The sequence below is a fragment of the Entelurus aequoreus genome, linkage group LG27, assembly GCF_033978785.1.
Source record: "Entelurus aequoreus isolate RoL-2023_Sb linkage group LG27, RoL_Eaeq_v1.1, whole genome shotgun sequence".
In the NCBI taxonomy this organism is placed as follows: Eukaryota; Metazoa; Chordata; class Actinopteri; order Syngnathiformes; family Syngnathidae; genus Entelurus; species Entelurus aequoreus.
The window spans coordinates 11,753,793-11,779,799 of record NC_084757.1 but is presented as its reverse complement, the minus strand read 5'-3'; the positions used below and the strand labels follow the sequence as shown (position 1 = coordinate 11,779,799).

The 26,007-nt window shown below is 38.9% G+C and overlaps 1 protein-coding gene and 1 long non-coding RNA gene across 3 annotated transcripts in view; one reads left to right on the top strand and one right to left on the bottom strand.

The window, feature by feature from the left end:
* LOC133644526 (uncharacterized) overlaps positions 1-26,007 on the top strand; it is a 70,754-nt gene that overhangs the window by 11,444 nt on the left and 33,303 nt on the right. For both annotated transcript variants that reach the window (XR_009824777.1, XR_009824778.1), the window contains exon 4: positions 25,499-25,888. This is a non-coding gene — a long non-coding RNA (uncharacterized LOC133644526). The remainder of the gene's footprint in view (positions 1-25,498; positions 25,889-26,007) is intronic.
* On the bottom strand, positions 3,323-23,921 carry LOC133644616 (flavin-containing monooxygenase 5-like). The gene is made up of 11 exons (XM_062039264.1): positions 23,828-23,921; positions 17,863-18,001; positions 13,043-13,231; positions 10,969-11,134; positions 6,391-6,533; positions 6,106-6,305; positions 4,679-4,814; positions 4,390-4,609; positions 4,240-4,312; positions 3,917-4,169; positions 3,323-3,846 (listed from the first exon to the last, which is right to left on the bottom strand). Exons 1-11 carry the CDS (start codon positions 23,890-23,892, stop codon positions 3,676-3,678), a joined length of 1,755 nt encoding a protein of 584 aa, XP_061895248.1. The 5' UTR covers positions 23,893-23,921; the 3' UTR covers positions 3,323-3,675.

The window sequence follows — 26,007 nt, the reverse complement described above, 5'->3', positions numbered from 1 at the left end:
TATCCTTTTGTTCCTGAGACATTAAACTGTCCATATCAGTATAGATATCCCGCTTTTTTTTTTCACCATTGAAATCGGATGTGTTTTTAAAGTGTTCCTTTAATTTTTTTGAGCAGTGTATATATATATATTGTATGTATATAATGTATGTATGTATGTATGTATGTGTGTGTGTATATATATATATATATATATATATATATATATATATATATATATATATATATATATATATATATATATATATATATATATATATATATATATATATATATATATATATATATGTATGTATATATATATATATATGTATATATATATAGGTAAAAGCCAGTAAATTAGAATATTTTGAAAAACTTGATTTATTTCAGTAATTGCATTCAAAAGGTGTAACTTGTACATTATATTTATTCATTGCACACAGACTGATGCATTCAAATGTTTATTTCATTTAATTTTGATGATTTGAAGTGGCAACAAATGAAAATCCAAAATTCCGTGTGTCACAAAATTAGAATATTACTTAAGGCTAATACAAAAAAGGGATTTTTAGAAATGTTGGCCAACTGAAAAGTATGAAAATGAAAAATATGAGCATGTACAATACTCAATACTTGGTTGGAGCTCCTTTTGCCTCAATTACTGCGTTAATGCGGCGTGGCATGGAGTCGATGAGTTTCTGGCACTGCTCAGGTGTTATGAGAGCCCAGGTTGCTCTGATAGTGGCCTTCAACTCTTCTGCGTTTTTGGGTCTGGCATTCTGCATCTTCCTTTTCACAATACCCCACAGATTTTCTATGGGGCTAAGGTCAGGGGAGTTGGCGGGCCAATTTAGAACAGAAATACCATGGTCCGTAAACCAGGCACGGGTAGATTTTGCGCTGTGTGCAGGCGCCAAGTCCTGTTGGAACTTGAAATCTCCATCTCCATAGAGCAGGTCAGCAGCAGGAAGCATGAAGTGCTCTAAAACTTGCTGGTAGACGGCTGCGTTGACCCTGGATCTCAGGAAACAGAGTGGACCGACACCAGCAGATGACATGGCACCCCAAACCATCACTGATGGTGGAAACTTTACACTAGACTTGTCCCAGAGTCTGGAGGAAGACAGGAGAGGCACAGGATCCACGTTGCCTGAAGTCTAGTGTAAAGTTTCCACCATCAGTGATGGTTTGGGGTGCCATGTCATCTGCTGGTGTCGGTCCACTCTGTTTCCTGAGATCCAGGGTCAACGCAGCAGTCTACCAGCAAGTTTTAGAGCACTTCATGCTTCCTGCTGCTGACCTGCTCTATGGAGATGGAGATTTCAAGTTCCAACAGGACTTGGCGCCTGCACACAGCGCAAAATCTACCCGTGCCTGGTTTACGGACCATGGTATTTCTGTTCTAAATTGGCCCGCCAACTCCCCTGACCTTAGCCCCATAGAAAATCTGTGGGGTATTGTGAAAAGGAAGATGCAGAATGCCAGACCCAAAAACGCAGAAGAGTTGAAGGCCACTATCAGAGCAACCTGGGCTCTCATAACACCTGAGCAGTGCCAGAAACTCATCGACTCCATGCCACGCCGCATTAACGCAGTAATTGAGGCAAAAGGAGCTCCAACCAAGTATTGAGTATTGTACATGCTCATATTTTTCATTTTTAATACTTTTCAGTTGGCCAACATTTCTAAAAATCCCTTTTTTGTATTAGCCTTAAGTAATATTCTAATTTTGTGACACACGGAATTTTGGATTTTCATTTGTTGCCACTTCAAATCATCAAAATTAAATGAAATAAACATTTGAATGCATCAGTCTGTGTGCAATGAATAAATATAATGTACAAGTTACACCTTTTGAATGCAATTACTGAAATAAATCAAGTTTTTCAAAATATTGTAATTTACTGGCTTTTACCTGTATATATGTATATATATGTGTGTATACATTTGTGTATACAATATACATATATGCACGTATATGTGTATATACAAACCCGTTTCCATATGAGTTGGGAATTTGTGTTGGATGTAAATATAAACGGAATACAATGATTTGCAAATCATTTTCAACCCATATTCAATTGAATGCACTACAAAGACAAGATATTTGATGTTCAAACTCATAAACTTTATTTTTTTTTTGCAAATAATCATTAACTTACAATTTCATGGCTGCAACACGTGCCAAAGTAGTTGGGAAAGGACATGTTCACCACTGTGTTACATGGCCTTTCCTTTTAACAACACTCAGTAAACGTTTGGGAACTGAGGAGACACATTTTTTAAGCTTCTCAGGTGGAATTCTTTCCCATTCTTGCTTGATGTACAGCTTAAGTTGTTCAACAGTCCGGGGGTCTCCGTTGTGGTATTTTTATTCATAATGCGCCACACATTTTCAATGGGAGACAGGTCTGGACTACAGGCAGGCCAGTCTAGTACCCGCACTCTTTTACTATGAAGCCATGTTGATGTAACACGTGGCTTGGCATTGTCTTGCTGAAATAAGCAGGGGCGTCCATGGTAACGTTGCTTGGATGGCAACATATGTTGCTCCAAAACCTGTATGTACCTTTCAGCATTAATGGTGCCTTCACAGATGTGTAAGTTACCCATGTCTTGGGCACTAATCCACCCCCATACCATCACAGATGCTGGCTTTTCAACTTTGCGCCTATAACAATCCGGATGGTTCTTTTCCTCTTTGGTCCGGAGGACACGACGTCCACAGTTTCCAAAAACAATTTGAAATGTGGACTCGTCAGACCACAGAACACTTTTCCACTTTGTATCAGTCCATCTTAGATGAGCTCAGGCCCAGCGAAGCCGACGGCGTTTCTGGTATGCTACACTGCCCCCTGGTGGAGGCTCGTGTGTTTCTAGTTGTCACAGCAGATGTAAACTGGACAAAGTGCTTAAGTGGCGCTGGTGCAGTGTTATTTAAGATTCGATGGGCCATTCGTATTGATGCTAATCTTTGAATGTTAGCTAAATTTAACAATCTATATTTTTGGAGAACTAAACAATGATGGTGGTGTTGTGGTTTTCGGTCAAGGATTTTGAGGGATTGTTTGTGCAAAGTTTCCAATGGCCTCAGTGTCATTTTGCTTGCCTGCGACCAACATGTTATACAATAATAAAAACGAGACATAATCATTGCATTAAAATAAGTTTGAGCTGCCTCCAGTGTTAAGGAATTCCTGATACATTTGAACGTTTTTATGTTGTATTTAAGACTCTGGCACATCTGTTTATGTTTTTTAAAGCCAAGTGTTGGCTCTAAAATCACACCCAGGTAACGATATTCACTAACATTTTGTATTATTTCCTTATTAACCGTTATATTTGGAAAGGATGACATTTTATATTTGTTTACAAAATACATTGTTGCAGTTTTTTTAATGTTTAATGTAAGACAAGAGTCATGTAGCCATCTTGCCACCTTCTCCATGGCTGCTGTAAGTTTTCTGGCAACCGTTTCAGCGTCCTTTCCCCAAGTATAAATAACCGTGTCATCTGCATACATCTGGATATTTACATCCTCACATACAGATGGCAGGTCGTTTATATTAGCACCTGTGATTTCTGCTGATGAAGTCCACAAATGATTATGGTTAACTTTGACTGGTTGAAATGATTGACAGCATGTAGAGCAAGTAAAGTCGTAGATATAAAACAGTGTCTGTGGCTTTAAAACTCAGGATGTTTGACATTCATTCAGACTTTTTGGAGACTCAGTTTGGCCATTTTTGTTGGGAAAGACAGATGGGTCTCGGACTTGAACGTAGACGACTACGGCTCCTCCGATCATTAGGGCCAAGCTTAACTTGAACAGGCGACTGGAGACGTTGTGTTCCTGTTCCTTCACCTGGAAAGAAACAGGAAGTCATTATCTAAACCGAGGGTTAGCACAAGGAGTGACGTGATTGATGGCCGACCTTCCTGGTCTTCAGGGGCTCGAACATGCGGTCAAACTGTGTGAAGATGGCTCGCCGGGCGCCCTCCCACTTGCCGGGCCCAGTTAGGCGGTATTGATAGGCGGTGACGGGCCCCCACAGGACCCACTTGAAAAGTGGGTAGTCTGTGAAGAGGAGCCAAAGCAGACTGGGTCGCGCTCCGATCTCCCTGGCCAGGTCGTCCATGTAGGACACAAAGTCCACCTGGAGCGGCGTCAGCTTGGACACGATGTAACTGCGTCAAGAAAGGTAGACATCAAATGTCTAAATCGGGAACTTTTGTTGCAGATTTTGAACAAGTGAACCTTTTGTTGATGTCCTTGGTGTCCTGCTCTACAGCTTTGACCATGGCCTGGTTTGAAGGCAACTTCAGGTGTCCTAAAACCCAAAGTTATCTGATGTGACATTCAAACAGGAGTTCGGACAGAGAAGTTTAAGTTTTTTGACAAGCTCACCTTTGAAGACCTGCGAGACCCAACGGCCCTGCATTTCGGCCTGTGGCATGATTGCTCCGAGGGCGTGGATAAAACCCACCACGGCCAGGGTGGGGTGCTCCAGGTTGGGTGGAAAGACGTGCTTGTAGAGACCGACGCGGTGCCCCGACTTGTACAGAGCGCCGCTGGGCAAGTACAGGAAGCCGTAATTATACCCCGTGGCGAACACGATGGTGTCCACCTGGAACGAAAACGGAAGGCGAGGTTAGAGACTTGACGTCAAAGGCCGAGCTCCTCGAAAAGTTCCGACCTTCTCTACGACGCTACCGTCCTCAAAGAGCACAGAGGAGCCACGGATCTCCTTGACGTTGGACTTGATGATGACTGAGCCGGAGAGAATCTTAAAAGGCAGTTCGTAGTTGACCACTGTGACTTGACTGTAGAGCCTGAGGAGGAATTGGCCAATTTTCATTGATCTGCCGCTTCTCCCTGTCCTTTATCTGCTATGTGAAAACAGCAAAGCCTTCTGCCATTAATTGTACCCCAGAAATTCCACCTATAATAACAAAAGGCTTATCTGCACAGTTAGCAAGCTAAAATTTACCTTTTTATAAATTATAAATGTGTAATTTACAAAAAGTCATTTGATTTACAAGAAAAAAGTAGCATTTTTAAAAGAAAATAACCCAAGCTCGGTAACAGGATAAACTACTTTTTTTTTTTAAACAAAATGCCATGTTATCAGATTAAACTTGTAATGTTATGAGGACTAAACATTCAATTTGATGCAAATAATTTACGGTGTTACAACAAAAATTGTTTAAAAAAAATGTATTACTATATTTGTAGAATAAAATTAATTTTAAAAAGATGAATGAAAAAAGGAGCATTATTACAAGAAAATAACTAGTGATATTTTGAGAATAAAGTAATCATATTTCCAGAAAAACAGTTTTATAAAAATTGAGCAACATTTTTTAAAAACAAATTAAATAGGCATGTAATATCAGGAGGAATACAAATATTTTTTTAAATAGTCATATTTTTTTAGGAAAAAGTTGAAAAAGCTATTTTTACAAGATTGCATGTGTAACACAGAGAATCAATTTACATTTAATGCAAATTATTTTGTAATATTACAACATTTAAAAAGGAAAAGAAAAGATTAATAGTATATGTTCAAACAAATAATATAATTATACATTCCTACACAGTCATTTGTTTTACACTAGAAAAATTTGCCAATATGACGAAAAAAGAATGCATAATATTTCGAGAGTAAAGTCACGGTGTGTCAAGGAAAAAGTTGAACAAAATGCAGATGTTACCAGATCAAAGTTAGAATATTTTGAGCAAAACAGTTTTTGTTGTAATATCACAACAAATTGTGACTAAAAAAATATTTCGAGAAGATTATATATTGCAATATTATGACCGAAAAATAGAATAAAGAAAAGAATGAACATTCCAGGAAGATTGGAGCCTGTGGAAGAAAGCTATGACTGTTATAATTTTCCACCACAAGGGGGCGATATTAGCGCATTGCAGAGCCACAGCTGCATCCCACCCAATACCCCGACCCACCATCATACATTTCAGGAAGATAGGAGCATGTATAAGGAATTTTTTACCACAAGGGGACAACAATATACAGTTGCGTCCCACCCATTACTAAATGAAAGTCACAACGTTGGAAGACAAAAGTAAGTATTGTTGTGTGGCGTAAAGACAGGCTACCTGTGGCTGGGCTTGAGGGCGTACATGGTGTGGTCATACATGGCGTTGAGTTTCTTCTCGCCCAACCAGTTGAAGAAGTTTATGGGGAAGAGCTGGAACAAAATGTGGGAAAAGCGAGTCTTGTTCTTCATGTCCACTGGCATTCCGTTGTCCGACACCTGCCTGATGACCCAGGCGCCACTGCGTGTGCTCATGTACACCTGATGGACCACAAGGAGGAAGACGCAGATGTCAGCATGACGTCACACTGGGAGGTAAGAGGAAGAAGAAGAATGAGCTCCTGACTTGCTCTGCAAACTTGCTGCTCTCCACCGCGATGTCGCAGCCTGAGTTTCCGATGCCGACCACCACCACTCGCTTGCCGTGCATGTCCTCAGGACCCTTGTAGTCCCAGCTGTGCAGGTATCGTCCCCGGAAGCTCTCGATTCCTGCAGCACAATATCAACATCAGGGAAGCTGGAGCCTATCCTAGCTGACTATGTTGTCCGTTGTAATATTAAAGGCCTACTGAAAGCCACTACTACCGACCACCCAGTCTGATAGTTTATATATCAATGATGAAATCTTAACATTGCAACACATGCCAATACGGCCGGGTTAACTTATAAAGTGCAATTTTAAATTTCCAGCGAAACTTCCGGTTGAAAACATCTATGTATGATGACGTATGCGCGTGACGTCAATGGTTGGAACGGAAGTATTCGGACACCATTGTATCCAATACAAAAAGCTCGGTTTTCATCGCAAGACTCCACAGTATTCTGGACATCTGTGTTGGTGAATCTTTTGCAATTTGTTTAATGAACAATGAAGACTGCAAAGAATAAAGCTGTAGGTGGGATCGGTGTATTAGCGGCTGGCTGCAGCAACACAACCAGGAGGACTTTGACTTGGATAGCAGACGCGCTATCCGACGCTAGCCGCCGACCGCATCGTTGATCGGATGAAGTCCTTCGTCGCTCCGTCGATCGCTGGAACGCAGGTGAGCACGGGTGTTGATGAGCAGATGAGGGCTGGCTGGCGTAGGTGGATAGCTAATGTTTTTAGCATAGCTCTGTGAGGTCCCGTTGCTAAGTTAGCTTCAATGGCGTCGTTAGCAACAGCATTGTTAAGGTTCGCCAGGCTGGAAAGCATTAACCGTGTAGTTACATGTCCATGGTTTAATAGTATTGTTGATTTTCTGTCTATCCTTCCAGTCAGGGGTTTATTTCTTTTGTTTCTATCTGCAGTTAAGCCCGATGCTATCACGTTAGCTCCGTAGCTAAAGTGCTTCGCCGATGTATTGTCGTGGAGATAAGTCACTGTGAATGTCCATTTCGCGTTCTCGACTCTCATTTTCAAGAGGATATAGTATCCGAGGTGGTTTAAAATACAAATCTGTGATCCACAATAGAAAAAGGAGAGAGTGTGGAATCCAATGAGCCAGCTTGTACCTAAGTTACGGTCAGAGCAAAAAAAGACGCGTCCTGCACTGCACTCTAGTCCTTCACTCTGACGTTCCTCATCCACGAATCTTTCATCCTGGCTCAAATTAATGGGGTAATCGTCGCTTTCTCGGTCCGAATCGCTCTCGCTGCTGGTGTAAACAATGGGGAAATGTGAGGAGCCTTTCAACCTGTGACGTCACGCTACTTCCGGTACAGGCAAGGCTTTTTTTTTTATCAGCGACCAAAAGTTGCGAACTTTATCGTCGATGTTCTATACTAAATCCTTTCAGCAAAAATATGGCAATATCGCGAAATGATCAAGTATGACACATAGAATGGATCTGCTATCCCCGTTTAAATAAAGATATTTCATTTCACTAGGCCTTTAATGTTAATCATGAGGAAAAAATATATTTATTTTATTATTATAAAATTTCATTTATTTACACCTGCATTATCCTTTCCATCCTTTGTAACTGAGCTACTGTGGGGAACAATTTCCCTTGTGGATCAATAAAGTTTAAGTCTCAGTCTAATACAGTACATGTTATAAATAGTGAAATATTGTTTTATATTTTACTAAAGTTATGGTTTTAAGAAAGTTCTAAAATTAATGTTATTAAATCTCGATTATTATTGTTGTTTTTACAGGAATAATTTAGTAATACCATACAATTTATAAAAAAAAAAAAAAAAAAAAAAAAGCTTAATTTTGGAGCAAACATGTTTATAATAAGCAAAATTATATTTTTCATACATTATTTAGAATGTATACATATAATATATAAATCCACAATGTTATATAATAAAAAAATTTGTTTGAATGGAAATAAATTGGCATCGGTTCATATTTTGTGAACAAAGAGTTTATAATCAGAAAAACATATCTTTCTTTTACAATATATATGAGAAAATACTATTCGTACAAATTTATTGGGAAAATTAAAACAAAAAATTGCTGGGGGAAACATCATTTCCTAGGAAAACAAAAAATTGCTGGGGGGAACATTATTTTCTAGGAAGTCCTAAAATTATGATAAAAAACCCTCAAAACATAAATTTTTTATCTTACAAGAGGCAATTTTAAAATATTAAAATTCGAACTTTGCAGGAAAAGGCCAATCCTTAAATTATAAGGAAATCAGCTAATTTTATCAAAGTAAAATCATAATTGTTACAACCTTTAGGTCAGGCCATTCTTTGTTTAGGTTTTGGGTGTTTTTCCTATGGTTTTGACTTTACTTCCTGTTTTGCACTCTTATTTTGGTTCCACTTTCTGTTTTGTTTGTATTCTGACTTGTCCTCGGTGTCTTCGGGCACACTTGGTCGGGGGAACCGCTGCCAATTCCTCCCTCCACCCTCACGGAACTATGAACTTGTGTGGTTTGGGGTGTCTCGGATGTCTAGAATCTGTCACTTAAAGGGGGGGTACTGTTACGACCTGTAGGACAGGCCATTCTTTCTTTAGTTTTTATGTGTTTTTGTTTGTATTCTGATGCAGAAGCTTTACTCCGCTTCGGAGCGCTTTCTTCCTCACCTAGGTTGTATTGATGATCTCACTTGGTGTTAATGAGCACTAGAGGGAAATTTAAACCAGTCTCCCTTGGTTGTTGGTTGTGGAATCGTTGTCTATGCAAGCCGGAGGTACAAACCGTTGGTAAAACTTTGGAGATTCTTGTTTTTGTTTTCTTGTATATTATTTTGTTTGAAGCTTTCCCTCAAACTTATATTTTTAGGCACCATTTTTCCGTTTCACCGTTTCTGTGCTATCCCTTCTGCACTCTGTTTGTTCTTTTGTACTTTTGAGCATGAAATACTTTTATCTGCAAGCTACCTGCTGTATCTTACATTTTTTGAGGTCACAAACCCAGCTACATGGAGCAAACCTGACATTAATTTTATTAGAAAAATATGAGGACAATATACTAACATTTTGTGGGTATAGTTATAAAAAATAGTATTGCTGTTTCACAATTAAATAGGATATTTAAAATGTAATTATGAATATATTCTCCTTTTTTATAACAGAAATACTTTAGTAACATTTTAAAATAATTTAAGAAAAGTTATTTTCTGTAGCAAAATGCTGAAGAAAATTATATTTTACACAAAATAAAAATACAATCAAATAGCACTAATTTTGTAAGAACATTTTTAGAAAAAACAGGTAATTTTACCAGATTATTTTAGATTTTTGTCATTAAATTTTGAAATATTCTGAGGAAAAAAACACACAAATTTGTAATATCACCAAAAAATAAATGTTGTTGCACTAACAAGTTAGGAGTAGAAAATATTCATACAGTATATACAATATATTTAAATTGGCAATATTATAATAAAGTAGAAATGTTATGAGAACTAAGCTCAAAACGAGTCAATATGCAATATTATATTACAAAAAATTCTGAATGTTACAAGTATAAAATTGCAATATGACGAGATAATGACAAAATTAGTCATTAAAAGTAGAGATGTCCGATAATATCGGTCTGCCGATATTATCGGCCGATAAATGCGTTAAAATGTAATATCGGAAATTATCGGTATCGGTTTTTTTATTATCAGTATCGGTTTTTATTTTATTTTTTTAATTTTTTAAAAATTTATTAAATCCACATAATAAACACAAGATACACTTACAATTAGTGCACCAACCCAAAAAACCTCCCTCCCCCATTTACACTCATTCACACAAAAGGGTTGTTTCTTTCTGTTATTAATATTCTGGTTCCTACATTATATATCAATATATATCAATACAGTCTGCAAGGGATACAGTCCGTAAGCACACATGATTGTGCGTGCTGCTGGTCCACTAATAATACTAACCTTTAACAGTTAATTTTACAAATTTTCATTAATTACTAGTTTCTATGTAACTGTTTTTATATTGTTTTACTTTCTTTTTTATTCAAGAAAATGTTTTTAATTTATTTATCTTATTTTATTTGATTCATTTTTTTTAAAAGTACCTTATCTTCACCATACCTGGTTGTTCAAATTAGGCATAATAATGTGTTAATTCCACGACTGTATATATCGCTTGATATCGGTATCGGTTGATATCGGTATCTGTAATTAAAGAGTTGGACAATATCGGCATATCGGATATCGGCAAAAAGCCATTATCGGACATCCCTAATTAAAAGTATGTAATTTAGAAATAACATGATATTACAATATGATACAAATACATAGATAGAAAGTTAAGAATGTGGTTGAATTCCTTGAATTCCTTCTAAGTTTATCTGATAGCTCAGTTACAGCTCTTTTTATTACCAAATATGTGTTATATGTGTTTTATGTTGCACGATTGCACCAAGAAAAATTCCTAGTTTGTGAACCCGTTCTCAAACAATGACAATAAAACAATTCTGATTCTGATTCTGATGTTTGAAGAACATTTGCCAGATAGATCTAGAGCGTGTAGAACCTGGGAAGTCCTGTAGGGGCAGGTTGGGGTAAGTGTAACGTCCTGAGCAGCATATAACCGCATCAAAGACGTGCGTCTCCTCCTTTCCGTCCCTTCTCTCCGTCAACACTTCCCATTGACCCGTGCGGGAATAATCGGCCTTCTGTCTGACGCTCTTCACCGAGGTCTAGAAGAAGGGAAGGACTGTGTGTCATCCATCAAACATACTTGTATTATTTTTTAACATGTAATGATGGTTCTTTGGTCCAAATATTGCAAAGATGATGTTTTACAGATCATCTTCAAGCCGCTTTCTGACAGTCGCTTCCGGATGCGCCGTTTTGTGGGCGGTCTTATTTACGTGGCTCACCTTCGACAGCGTCTTCTCCCCGTCATCTTTGTTGTAGCGGTGTAGCGTGCAAGGACGGGAGTGGAAGAAGTGTCAAAAGATGGCGCTAACTGTTTTAATGACATTCAGACTTTACTTCAATCAATAACGGAGCAGCATCTCCTCATCCGTGGCTCACTAGTGCAACAACAACGCCGGAAATGTGTCCCGTGAAAAACCATCTGACCAGAACTCTCTAATAATTAAAGTTCCGTGGGTGATTTATGTAAACCCACTACACCGGTAGTTTTTAGCGCTTCCATAGCGAGATACAAGTTAGAACGTTACCCTACTTTATATTAAAAATGGCAACAGCAAAAGATGAATGCCCCATAACAAGAAGTTAGAGAAAAAGAAGAAGCTAATGGGTGTCATTTTGCGGTCCTTATCCACACACCATATTAATACCTGCATGTTGAATCACAGTACGTCTTACTACGGTAGCCGTAATGCTCCGACAATGCATCAAGAGGTGTGGCTTCTAAGCTTATCAAAGTCATACTTAAAACATGTTGACATATTTTTGAGTGCCGTGTGTAATGTTCTATATTTTCAATGGAACATTTAAAGTTTTGGTGTGGTTTCCTAGCGTCATACACGTATCTCTTATGTGTGACTGCCATCTACTGGTCACACTTATCATTTCACCATTTACAAAATAAAATAGCTTTGAGGTCGGTAAGCACAATCAGAATTATTCCGTACATTAGGCGCTCCGGGTTATAAGGCGCACTGTCGATTTTTGAGACAATGAAAGGATTTCAATCAATCAATCAATCAATCAATCAATCAATGTTTATTTATATAGCCCTGAATCACAAGTGTCTCAAAGGGCTGTACAAGCCACAATGACATCCTCGGTACAGAGCCCACATACGTGCAAGGAAAAACTCACCCCAGTGGGACGTCAATGTGAATGACTATGACAAACCTTGGAGAGGACCGCATATGTGGGTAACCCCCCCCCCTCTAGGGGAGACCGAAAGCAATGGATGTCGAGTGGGTCTGACATAATATTGTGAAAGTCCAGTCCACAGTGAATCCAACACATCAGCGAAAGTCCAGTCCATAGTGGGGCCAGCAGGAACCATCCCGAGCGGAGACGGGTCAGCAGCGTAGAGATGTCCCCAACCGATGCACAGGCTAGCGGTCCACCCCGGGTCCCGACTCTGGACAACCAGCACTTCATCCGTGGCCACCGGACCTGTGCAACTCCCCCTCCATAAGGGAGAGGGAAGCAGAGGAGAAAAGAAAAGAAAAGAAACGGCAGATCAACTGGTCTAAAAAGGGGGTTTATTTAAAGGCTAGAGTATACAAATGAGTTTTAAGATGGGACTTAAATGCTTCTACTGAGGTAGCATCTCTAACTTTCACCGGGAGGACATTCCATAGTATTGGAGCCCGAATAGAAAACGCTCTATAGCCCGCAGACTTTTTTTGGGCTCTGGGAATCACTAATAAGCCGGAGTTCTTTGAACGCAGATTTCTTGTCGGGACATATGGTACAATACAATCGGCAAGATAGGCAGGAGCTAGACCTGTTATACGTAAGTAGTAAAACCTTAAAGTCGCATCTTAAGTGCACAGGAAGCCAGTGCAAGTGAGCCATTATAGGCGTAATATGATCAAACTTTTAAGTTTTTTAAGTTCAAGTTTAAATTTTAAGTGCGCCTTATAGTCGGAAAAATACGGTACTGTATGTCTCACCTGGAAATGTATGTGCGGCAGCAGCTTGAAGTGATCGGCGTACATACGGAAGTAATTGAGTATTTTGGAGTGGTGCATGTAGTTTGGGTAGGCGGCTGGAGTGGGGAAGTCACTGAAGCAGATCATCTCCTTGGAGGTGTTGATGGTCAGGGAGCGGTAGATGCTGGCACGGTTGGGCTCTGATACCTCCTGCAGGGAAGAGAATCTAATTACATGTCAATACTGTCATGTCATCCTCGACAGCACACTCTCCTTTCAAGCCCACATAAACAACATTACCCGGTCTGCTTACTTTCATCTACGAAACATTAATCGTCTTCGCCCATCCCTTACCCCACATACTGCTGCCATACTAGTCCATAGCCTTGTCACCTCTCGCCTGGACTACTGCAACTCTCTCCTGTTTGGTCTCCCTCACAAGTCACTTCACAAACTTCAGCTTCTCCAGAACTCTGCAGCCCGGATAATCACCAGAACCCCTTCAACCCAGCACATCCCCCCTGTTCTGCAGCAACTCCACTGGCTACCCATCAAACACCGTATCCACTTTAAAATAATTCTCCTCACTTTCAAAGCTATCCATAATATCTCTCTGACCTGCTCCATGTCGCCACACCCTCACGTTCCCTAAGATCTTCATCCATCCATCTCACTGTCCCCTTATTTAAACTGTCCACAATGGGTGCCTGAGCTTTCAGCCACTCTGCCCCACCCACATCTTTGGAACTCATTGCCACCAGAACCTTCGTAACTTAGACTCAATATCCCTCTTCAAGTCAAGACTCAAAACACACCTATTCCTGACTGCTTATTCATTGTAAATCTTATCTTTGTTGTTGTTGTTTTTATCCAATTTGATTTTATTGTTTTGATTTTGTACGGTGTCCTTGAGTGCCCAGAAAGGCGCCTTATAAGTAGAATTTATTATTACTATTAATACATTACACCAGACTTCAGCTCTGTGAGCATCGAACACCACCGAAGATTCCCAGCAGGCACGAGACATCGATACGTTGTCCTTAGAAATTGACTTTGAAACAACGTTGTAAAAATAGCTGTAATTGTAAACAGCAGCAGAGAGGAAAGCTCTCCAGAGGGTCGTCAAATCGGCCCAAAAAATCATCGGGTGCCCCCTCCCCTCCCTGGAAGAACTGTACAACTCCCGCTGCCTGAAGAAGGCAGCCAACATACTCAAGGACCCATCCCACCCCGGCAACAGCCACTTCGATCGGCTGCCTTCCGGCAGACGTTTCAGAACCATGCGAACCCGCACAAATAGACTCAAGAACAGTTTCTACCCCCGGGCCATAACTACACTAAACGCAGCTGGAATGTAAAAATAAAATAAAAATAATAATAATAATAATTTAAATTAAATCAAAACTCATGCCACCGGTCAATCACGATCTGGGATTGTGCAATCAGCGATTACACGCCAACTGGACAATATTTATCATATTTATTTACATATTTTAATCCAAAATAAAATGCCTGCACAGCATAGGAGGTAGGAAATGCTGACTCCCACCCCCTCAGCACACTGGGAACCAGCATTACTCCTCTCTAGTCAGTTCACTAGTCACTTTATACTTTTTACTGTCTCGTTTTTTTTTACATTGCCTCTTATAGTGGTCTTAGGCCATATTGCATATTGTGTATATTGTGTTGTTTTTGTATATTGTGTGGTTTCTTCTTTTTAAAAAAAATGCAAAGCATCTTAGGGAAGCAACCTAAATTTCGTTGGACCTGTACCTGTACATGCACAATGACAATAAAGATCATTCATTCATTCATTCATTCATTCAAATCGAGACAGCGTTGGTGTCTAATGTTGGATCCACGTTGTTGGTTATGAACTGACCGAAATTCAACAGTCAAATAGACGTAAGAACCATGCATTGATTAAAGGTCGTCAAAAGGTTTGAGTTGCTCGACATAGCAAGTTCTCAACGTTGTTTCAATGTCTTGTGTCTGCTGGGTTTACTCCACACACAACCGTAAAAACTAGTGATGTCTGTCAAACGATTTTGTTTTTTGATGATTGATTAATCACACTTTAGCACTTGCGTGCAGTCGTGTACAAAGAGTTTATGGACAACCAAACCCCAGGTGCCATGTTGGACACCGAGGACGTTTGCGGTTGTGCGGGATGCATGCAATTGAGTCGTTCTGATGAAATAAACCAAAATTATACGTCTAATTATAGTTCTAAACATAATCCAGCTCAAAGTATAATTTTAGGGCAATTTTGCGGCCATATTTGATGCACTCTGCCACAAAATTCATAAAATTCTAACACGCTCCCGCCGTCGCGATACATGGGTTACGCTGCGATTTAAAAACTATTTATTTATAAAACAGAACGATGCGATACAATTCCATTTAGTGTACGAATGATTCAAAAAGATTCAATAAGGTGTATAAACGATTTGATTCTTCTTGTTACACCCCACAAGAACATAAGCATTACTTCCCGTGCATTGGCCATGAATTGATTAACGTGGACCCCGACTTAAAGGCCTACTGAAAGCCACTACTACCGACCACGCAGTCTGATAGTTTATATAAATGATGAAATCTTAACATTGAAACACATGCCAATACGGCCGGGTTAACTTATAAAGTGCATTTTTAAAATTCCCGCCACACTTCCGGTTGAAAAACTCCTTTGGATATGATTTATGCACGTGACTTCACAAAATCCACGGAAGTGGTTGGACCCCATCGAACCCGATACAGAAACCTCTTGTTTTCTTCGAAAAAATTCCACAGTATTCTGGACATCTGTGTTGGTGAATCTTTTGCAATTTGTTTAATGAACAATGGAGGCTGCAAAGAAGAACGTTGTAGGTGGGATCGATCGGTGTATTAGCGGCTAAGTACAATACTTACAGCAACACAACAAGGACTACTTACTACGCCTAGCCGATGCTTGCCGCCAAACCCACGGATGAAGTCCTTCGTCGCGCCGTCGAACGCTGGAACGCAGGTGAGCACGGCTGTTGATGGGAAGATGAGGGCTGGCTGGCGTAGGTGGAGCGCTAATGTTTTTATCATAGTTCTGTGAGGTCCGGTTGCTAAGTTGCTAAATTAGCCTTAGCGTCGTTAGCAACAGCATTGTTAAGCCTTACCAGGCTGAGAATTTTTAACCGTGTAGTTACATGTACATGGTTTAATAGTATTGTTGATCTTCTGTCTATCCTTCCAGTCAGGGGTTTATTTATTTTGTTTCTATCTTCATTTGAGAACGATGCTATCACGTTAGCTCAGTAGCTAAGTGTGTCACCGATGTATTGTCGTGGAGATAAAAGTCACTTTAAATGTCCATTTCGCGTTCTCGACTCTCATTTTCAAGAGGATATAGTATCCGAGGTGGTTTAAAATACAAATCCGTGATCCACAATAGAAAAAGGAGAGAGTGTGGAATCCAATGAGCCAGCTTGTACCTAAGTTACGGTCAGAGCGAAAAAAGATACGTCCATCACTGCCTCTCCAGTCCTTCACTGTAACGTTCCTCATCTACGAATCTTTCATCCTCGCTCAAATTAATGGGGTAATCGTCGCTTTGTCGCTCCGAATCTCTCGCTCCATTGTAAACAACGGGGAATTGTGAGGAATCCCAGCTCCTGTGACGTCACGCTACTTCCGGTACAGGCAAGGCTTTTTTATCAGCGAGCAAAAGTTGCGAACTTTATCGTCGATTTTCTCTACTAAATCCTTTCAGAAATTTTTTTTGGCAATATCGCGAAATGATCAAGTATGACACATAGAATGGATCTGCTATTCCCGTTTAAATACAAAAAATTCATTTCAGTTGGCCTTTAAACAAGTTGAAAAACTTATTCGGGTGTTACCATTTAGTGGTCAATTGTACGGAATATGTACTGTACTGTGCAATCTACTAATAAAAGCCTCAAGGCTCCTCCTCATGTTAGAGAATGAACAGTTAGGACCTTAGCACGAAGCGCACAGACTAGATCTGTCCAAGCTAAGTCTATGAGCATGAACTGATGAAAACTACTTGGGTGAGAGGCCAAACATCTTCTAAGACGATCAGTTGAATGCCTTGAGAATAACAATAACCTGATTAATGAGGACACCCATAGTCACATGCGTCTTCAAATGTAAAAAAAAAAAAAAAAAAGCACTTTCTATAAAAGTGACATACTTCAAGTACCGGTATTTTCCAATTTTTAAAACACTCATATATCCCCAAATTATTTTCTAAAGTAAAGAGGCAAACACATGAGTAAAGTCAAGTCAGTCCCTTCAAAGACGCCTACGGGTTCTAGCCAATGGCTTGATTGGGGGGCGGGACTTCCGGGAAAAGGATGGACAGTGACATGCCTGACTGGATGAAGTCCTTGGGCTCAAATACTAGTGTGGCCTCAATAGCCCTGCTGTAGTGTGTAGCATGCTGGGAATTATCTGTGCATGTGATGGAGGAATGCACAGTGCAGGGTTGAAATTCTACTGAATTTGCATTAAATCAGGTTGTTTTAGCTAATAATCATGCTGCAAGATCTAGCATGTCGCATTCAATGTTTATTCCCATTAATTTCCCATATATTCCCATTAATTCCCATGGAAAGTTTCCAACTTTGAACATTCCCGGAATTTTGCAACCCTAATTTTGACACACATGAAATGTTATTGTCAAAATGTCTTACAGGAATATTTTTTCAATGTTTTACTTGAATGCGCGTCATTTATTTGTTCCAAACTCTGTAACAGTTTTATCGAGAGTATGTTAACTTTGACATCTCGAACGATAACAACAGACATATTTTTGTGTGTGGTTGAAAAGTAAACAAACTTGCTTTGAACTTCCAAAGTCCGCCGAGGTCGTCGCTGCTCTCGAAGCAGGTGGGCATCAAGCCGTCGTCCAAACACGTCTTGACGCAGCTCAGACCCGACGGGCCGGCGCCAATCACTGCTACCTTGTGCACCATGGTGGAGCTGCAACAGCCAAAGTCATCCTCAATCATTTGTTGTACAGTATTATCTAACAATAGCTACCGTATTTTCCGGACCGTAGGGCGCACCGGATTATAAGGCGCACTGCTGATGAATGGTCTATTTTCGATCTTGTTTCATATACTGGAAAAGGCGCCCGGATTATAAGGCGCATTAAAGGAGTCATATTATTATTTTTTTTCTAAATGTAAATACTTCCTTGTGGTCTACATAACATGTAATGGTGGTTCTTTGGTCAAAATGTTGCATAGATGATGTTTTACAGATCATCTTCAAGTCGCTTTCTGACAGTCGCTTCAGGATGCGCCATTTTGTGGGCGGTCTTATTTACGTGGCTCACCTTCGACAGCGTCTTCTCCCCGTCATCTTTGTTGTAGTGGTGTAGCGTGCAAGGACGGGAGTGGAAGAAGTGTCAATAGATGGAGCTAACTGTTTTAATGACATTCAGACTTTACTTCAATAAATAACGGAGCAGCATCTATTCATTTGCCGTAAAAGTGTGTGAAAAACCTGTCCGACCGGAACTCTATAATAACTAAAGTTCCTTGGGTGAATAATGTAAACTCACTACACATATTTTAGTGCTTTCATGGCGAGTTTACTGACAATAAGTAGGAACTTTACACAACTTTATATTAGAAATGGCAACAGCAGAGGGTGAATGTCCCATAACAAGAAGATAGAGAAAATTAAGAAGCTTATCAACTACGGTGTCCGCACGGACTACAAAGGCAGATGCGCGCAACTTTTTCAGGAATTATGCAGATCCCAAATACAGATCAGCAGGTACCAGAAGGTAAGAAAAGTTGCTTTTGCATAATATTGCGAAACAAAACGCCAGATAATGTCTTACCTTATACACACACACACCATAATAATACTCCTATGTTGAAGCACAGTACAATCCATCAAGCGGTGCGGCTTCATAGCTTACCAAAGTCCTACTAAAACATTTTGATAGGTTTTTGAGCCCTGTGTGTATTGTTCTATATTTTCAATGGAACATATCAAAATGTTGGTGTTGTTTATTTGAGTCATATTTAGGGATGATGTTTGATAAGAAATTATCGAGTTCGAGTCTATTATCGAATCCTCTTATCGAACCGATTCCTTATCGATTCTCTTATCGAGTCCAGATAGGTTGTTGTATATGGAAAAAAACACACAATATTTGGTTTAACAAAAGCTCACTTTTAGTATATAAGAAAACAATTTAATCTAAAAAATAAATAAATATTGACTGTTACCCCCCCTAAAAAAATAAAATAAAATAAATAAATATTGACTGTTGTTACCCAAAGTATATTAAGTGGGATTTTTCAGAAAAACTAATATATAAAGTAACACAAAAACAACCTGTCTCTGTGATCACTATAGGTGTATAAATAATAATATAGTGTTAAATAAAATCAGTCCCTTGGGCACAAAACTGGAAATAATACAGCTCTCCAAAAAGTGCAATTCTGCTGCTATTTTACATAACTGTTTGTTATGATGCTTTGACATTTTTGCACTTTATTTCTTTATTGAAAGAAAATTCAATGAAGAGAAAAGTTGTTTGCAAATGTGGTTACAATGCTAAAAAAATGACAAGTTAAAGCCTTAAAAAGAAATACACTTTATTGAGTTAACATTATTTCTTTATAGGGGGAAAGATGTTATGAGCTAGGGAACATAACAACTACACTACCCATCATGCAACGGGAGTGACGAGCATGCGCAGTAGCCCCGAAAAGTGTTGTTGCATGTCGTCACCCGTGAAAGTAAACGTCAAGAACTCAGCCAACACGCCTCGTCTGCATTATTTATAATTAGACAGACAACACATATACAGTGTGATTTTGTTTTGTTTACAAGGAAAGAAAAACAAAAGTTGAAAAAGGGAGATCATGTTGTATATATATGTATGTGCTGCGGTTGCTTTAAGAACGTTGCGACAGCTGCCGTAAAGGAGGTGCGTTGCTAGCCTGGTTGCTATGTTTCCGGTGGGTTGTAAAAGTGTTCTTCATGTGTTTGTACCCTGCTCAAATCTCTCAGTAAAGTTATTCATTGGATTTTACCTTTTGTTTTGAACTTTATTACACCTTGGAGCGCTTTTTCCCGTCCATTTTTTTCCTGCTTTCGCTATCTGCGCCTAATGACTGAGCTACGTGACGTCATTTCTTGTGATGTCACACGGAGCATTTCTGGTCAGGACGGGATTCGTTCCGAGGGATTCGAATAAAGAACTAACTCTTTTTCTTTACTATAGTGGTCTCGATAACGGGTACCGGTTCTCAAAAAGGGGTTCGAGTCCGAGGACTCGGTTCTTTTCTTATCGAACAACCGGGAAAACCGTTTTCGAGTATCATCCCTAGTCATATTGCAGTCTACACCTATCTATTGTGTGTGACTGCCATTATATTGCAGTCTACAAGTATCTCTTATGTTTGACTATCATCTTCTGGTCACACTTATCATTTCACCATGTACCAAATAAAATAGCTTTGGGGTCAAAACCACAATTATTCCTTACATTAGGCGCACCGGGTTATAAGGCACACTGTCGAGTTTTGATTTAAAAAAAAAAAGAAAGATTTTATGTGCGCCTTATAGTCCGGAAAATACGGTACTTCTCATTTTCAAGAACAGAATGCATTTTTTATACTTGTTTAATCCATCCATCCATCCATTTTCTACCGCTTGTCCCTTTTGGGGTCGCGAGGGGTGCTGGAGCCTATACTTCAATTTAATTTGATGCATGTTTATCCTTAGAAATTAGAAATATTTTTTGTGTGCAAAATAATAACAAAATTTAAATATATGATCTTGTCACATTTCCGACAGTAATACATTAGTTTACCAGCCCAACGTAAAAACCGTGCTCCATGGTGGACAAAGAGAATATCTGGGGGAAATGTGCAATTACATTCTTATAAGTGAAAGAGAAGGAAGGGGGTAGGAATATATTTGCGGTAATATTTTATATGAAGAGCTCTGTTTATTAATTGACATTTTATATGCGCTTCTTCACACAAAATGGGGGCCCCCCACAGATCGGAGACCTATTTTTTTGTTGTTGTACTTTTGGTTCAATATGGCTCTTTCAACATTTTGGGTTGCCGACCCCTGGCATGAATATGACTTATTCAAGAAACAACATAAACAAAAGCCTTCTATCTGCAAGAATACTCTCACGATACTGGCAAAAGACCCAAAAGTAAATATTTTGATATCATCTTGGTTTTTTTGTTCGTTTTACAAAATGACCTTAAAAGGGTTGTTTGCAACAAATTACACAGATGCCTAGGGGGCGCTTACTTTTCAAAGTAATGTACACAGTACATCTCGCCTCTCCCTCTTACGGCTTTTAGGACTGTAAGCAAGTCGCAAACAGATCCTTTAAGGTTGTAAACTATTTAAAAAAAATTTTTTATGGTCTAGCTATGAAAACATTCCATTTCTAATCAAAAATTCCCATTTTGCAGAAATACATTTACCACAATCGGGTTCGGAACTGATAAATGAGTTTTTTTTTTATGTATTATAATATTCTGAGAAAAAAAATTATAAGAATATAATTTTTTTTGAGAAAATGTCTTACAGTTACAGCAAAAACACAGTTAATGTTATCACATTGAAATAAGACTGTAATGAGAATAAAACTTTTTTTTTTTTAATAGGATTTTACTCGCAATATTACAAAAAAGCAAATATGGTGTTATGGAATTGTTTTTATCTTGAGTAAAAATACATATTTTAATGCAGTATATAAAGTATTGCATACATTTCAATATTCCAAAAAAAAGACAATACATTGAAAATAAAGTACTTGTGAAAAAATTCCTTAAATTACAATAAAAAATCAGCAAATGATAATTTTCGTTTACAGTAAGAAATTGGTCAAATTACCATCTAAAAAGCAAACCTTTTGTAACCGAAATGTAATGATATTGATATTGATCCAGAATATATGGTACGCAGTGTTGGGTTAGTTACTGAAAACCAGTAACTAGTTACAATTACTAGTTACTTTATTTCAAAAGTAACTCAGTTACTTACACCAAAAAGTAATGCGTTACTGTGAAAAGTAACTATTTAGTTACTTCTTTCCCCCCCCCCTTTTTTTAAGGCTCCCATTAATGCCCTTTTAGCCTTCATTTCAGTACTGTTATTGCACTGGAGAATAATACAATCTTTTGATCAACTTGACATGCATTTGCATCACTGAACTCAGAAAGCAATGTGCTCTACATACAACACACAAACAATGTGCTCTACATACAACACACAAACAATGTGGTCTACATACAACACACAAACAATGTGGTCTACATACAACACACAAAGACAAAGATATGTTTCAAAGGGCCAATTTATTTCAGGCCAGAAAAAATTGACAAAACTATTTTAAATAGCTGCAACATAATGGCACTTTAACTTTAACTCTAGGTAGATAGGATCTTTGATCCAAGACACAACTTACATTTAACTAAAATGTTATTTTCTTTGTGCTCGACAAAAGAAAAGTATTGAGAATGTCTCCATGTTAAAAAACTCGACTTCTGACTTCGCCATGATGTCTTGTTAGTTGTTATGAGAGTAGCGTATGTGTGTGTGTGTGTGTGTGTGGCCCTTTAAGATATGACAGCATGAGAGGTGAGTGACGTAGGTGAGTGAGTGGGCGAGAGAGGTGAGGGAGCGGCGACAGTGAGTGCATGTAGGTGCTCTAGCTTGGTGGATGGCTGCGTGCAATAAAGTCACAAAGTTGCAACAAACCGCCGGGCTCATCATTCACCCTCAGCTGTAAAGACCCTCTTCCGGGTAAAGTGAAGGTTGTTAGACCCGAAGTACGGCTCTGGAGGAACGTCTCCCCTGCGGGGAGGCGTGCTTTCTGTGGGTGGGGGAAAGCACGCCTCTTCTTTTCCACCGCAGCGCTCCAATAAAACACACTCAGATCTTCAGTTTCTAGCCGATACTACATACAAATAACGTAAAATAACGCAGTAACGCATCATGCAGTAACGGTAACTGAGTTACTGTATATAAAAAAATAATGCGTTAGATTACTAGTTACCGCCGAAACTAACGGCGTTACAGTAACGCGTTACTTAGTAACGCGTTAGTCCCAACACTGATGGTACGTAACAAACAAAACATTGATAAAACGTAGATTATACATACCGTATTTTCTGGACCGTATCGACTACGGCATTGGCACGGACTACAGTGGCGGACACGCGCACATTTTCAGGGCTTATACAGATCTTAAATAACACATCAGCAGGTACCAGAAGGTAAGAACAGTTAGTTTTGCATAATATTGTGAAACAAAACGCCAGATAATATGTCTGCTAATGGGTGCCATTAGCAGACATATTAGTAGTCAAAGATACTCGTATCTTTGACTACGGTAGCAGTAATGAGCCGACAATCCATCAAGCGGTGCGGCTTCAAAGTCATGCTAAAACATTTCCACAGATTTTTGAGTGTAATGTTCTTTATTCTCAATGGAACATTTAAAGTGTTGGTGTTGTTTACTGGCATCATATTGCAGTCTACACGTATCTCTTATATGTGACTGGTCACACTTATCATTACGTCATGTACCAAATAAAATTGCTTCGAAGTCGGTAAGCACAACCAGAATTATTCCGTACATTAGGCGCACCGAATTCAGCGAGTTTTCTCGTTGTTTGAATGTCTTGTGCCTGCTGGGAGTACTCTCATACACACAAACACACACACTGGCCGGTTGTAACATAGCAACATAGCATGAAGTTCACAGGTACATTCTTGCCTTTTACGCCAAGTAACACATGTACTTACATGCTGACAACGCCAGCTGTGACGTGACAGATCGCTCCAGGTCGCCATTTTTGCAGCAAATTCATGTGTGGCTTAGTGGTGTGATGTTGGCAAACGAGTTCTGTCTCTTGAACAATTCTTAATAGTCAACCTTAAGCAGCCTTGCATAGTTCGTATCTATTCAAACTCGTTCAGCCACTTTGCAGGGGCGGAGCTTCCCTTGGGGCACGAATTTCATTGGCTGTTGACGCTGTCAGTCAAGCAGTTGCTACCCTCTCTTCTGTCATTCAAAAATAAAACACTATTTGTTTTTAATCATGAGAAAAGTTTGTTTAAAACAAAAGGGGGCTTTTAATTTGAAGTTTTACAAACAGGAGGCAGGTAAGACACTCCCATGGAGCCTCGGGTTATTAACAGGGTGAGCAAATGAAGTCACGCATTTTCTTTACTTTTCACACGTCCCGCAAATTGAGACGTTGTCCCGCATTGCTCTTAGTCGGTCTCTCGTTTTGTAAATGCGTGTTTTGGTAAGTAATATGGCGGGTATCGGGTGGAAGGCACCGTGTGTGTGTGGAGAAAGCAGGGAGGGGCGGCCTGTTTAGTCATAATTATGAGCTAAAAAGTCGAAATTATGGGATCAACATTATGAAATAAGACAAAATTATGTGACCAAAAATTCGTAACTATGAAATAAAAAGTAATTAAGTTAAAATTACGAGATAAAAAAGTCATAATTATCAGACAAACAATTATAATTAGGAGATGAAAAGTCAAAATTATGAGATAAGTCATAATTATGAGATCAAAATTATGAAAAAAGACTCAATTATGAGACCAACCATTCGTAACTATGAAATAAAAAGTCATTAAGTTAAGTAGATTAAGAAATAAAAAGCAGAAATAATTAGATAAAGATGAAATTGAGATGAAAAAAGGCATAATTATGAGATAAAAAGTCCACATTATGAGAAAAGAGTCATAATTATGAGACCAAAAATGTGTAACTATGAAATCAAAAGTCATTAAGTTAAAAATAATGACACAAACAGTTATATTTAGGAGATGAAAAGTCAAAATTATGGGATAAGTCATAATTATGAGATCAAAATGATGAAATAAGACTCGATTATGAGACCCAAAAGGGACAAGCGGTTGAAAAATGGATGGATGGATGAGACCAAAATTTCGTAACTATGAAATAAAAAGTCATTAAGTTTAATAAATTAAGAAATATAAAGCAGAAATTATGAGATAAAGTTGAAATTGAGATCAAAAATTCATAACTATGAAATAAAAAGTCATTAAGTTAAAATTACGAGATAAAAAAGTCATAATTATGAGACAAACGGTTATTATTATGAGATAAAAAGCAGAAATTATGAGATAAGAAAGTTGAAATTGCGTAAAAAAAAAAGGCCCAATTATGAGAAAAAAAGTCAAAATTATGAGAAAAGAGCAATAGTTATGAGATCAAAAATTCGTAACTATGAAATTAAAAGTCATCAAGTTAAAATTACGAGATAAAAAAGTCATAATTATGAGACAGTTATAATTATGAGATGAAAAGTAAAAATTATGGGAAAAGGTACCGGGCCGCACAAGAAATGTAAAATGATTTTCACCCTCTTCATGACTAATTTGGCATACTGTTGTCACGTGGTTACAGGTTCACTGAGTGTGTGTTTCACACAGGTCACACACCGTAACTGGCTCCATGCGGTTGCAGTTCATATTGTGCCAGATCTCAGAACAGCAGGGTGCCCCAGAGAGTCGAGACCATATCACTGCTGCCCGTCAACCTCTGCCCGGGCTATGGGCAAATAGTCAAGACCTCAACGCTGGACCAGGCCGGATATGAGCAGCAGTAAGACGCACAACAACGGCTGGGAAGATGGAGGAAGGCTACATCAAAGATGGGTCACCAATCATCTTGGTCTCCATGCCAAGGTACCTTGGCCCGTTTGATGCCAAAGACTGTGGAAGCTGACCTTGCATCAACGTTAAACGATTCTACGCACTCCCCAGTGGACAATGAATACAGGGAATACGGGATTGTTATTCTGCACTGAAGGACCCTTTCACGTGAGTACAATCATTACTTGCCTGTTAATTTCGTGAGCCGGAAAACCCTTCAGACAAAATGAACAGAGCTGAAGTCATTATGTAATGAGAAAAACCTCAAATGCTAAGACTAATAATGA

What these genes read in the sequence shown, in the direction of transcription:
- LOC133644616 (XM_062039264.1), bottom strand. Translation starts at nt 23,892, where the DNA reads ATGAATTTGCTGCAAAAATGGCGACCTGGAGCGATCTGTCACGTCACA. An exon ending in GCGGACTTTGGAAGTTCAAA is followed by an intron (nt 13,232 to 17,862) that starts GCAAGTTTGTTT and finishes TCTTCCCTGCAG; the next exon opens with GAGGTATCAGAGCCCAACCG. An exon ending in ACGGTAGCGTCGTAGAGAAG is followed by an intron (nt 4,610 to 4,678) that starts GTCGGAACTTTT and finishes TTTTCGTTCCAG; the next exon opens with GTGGACACCATCGTGTTCGC.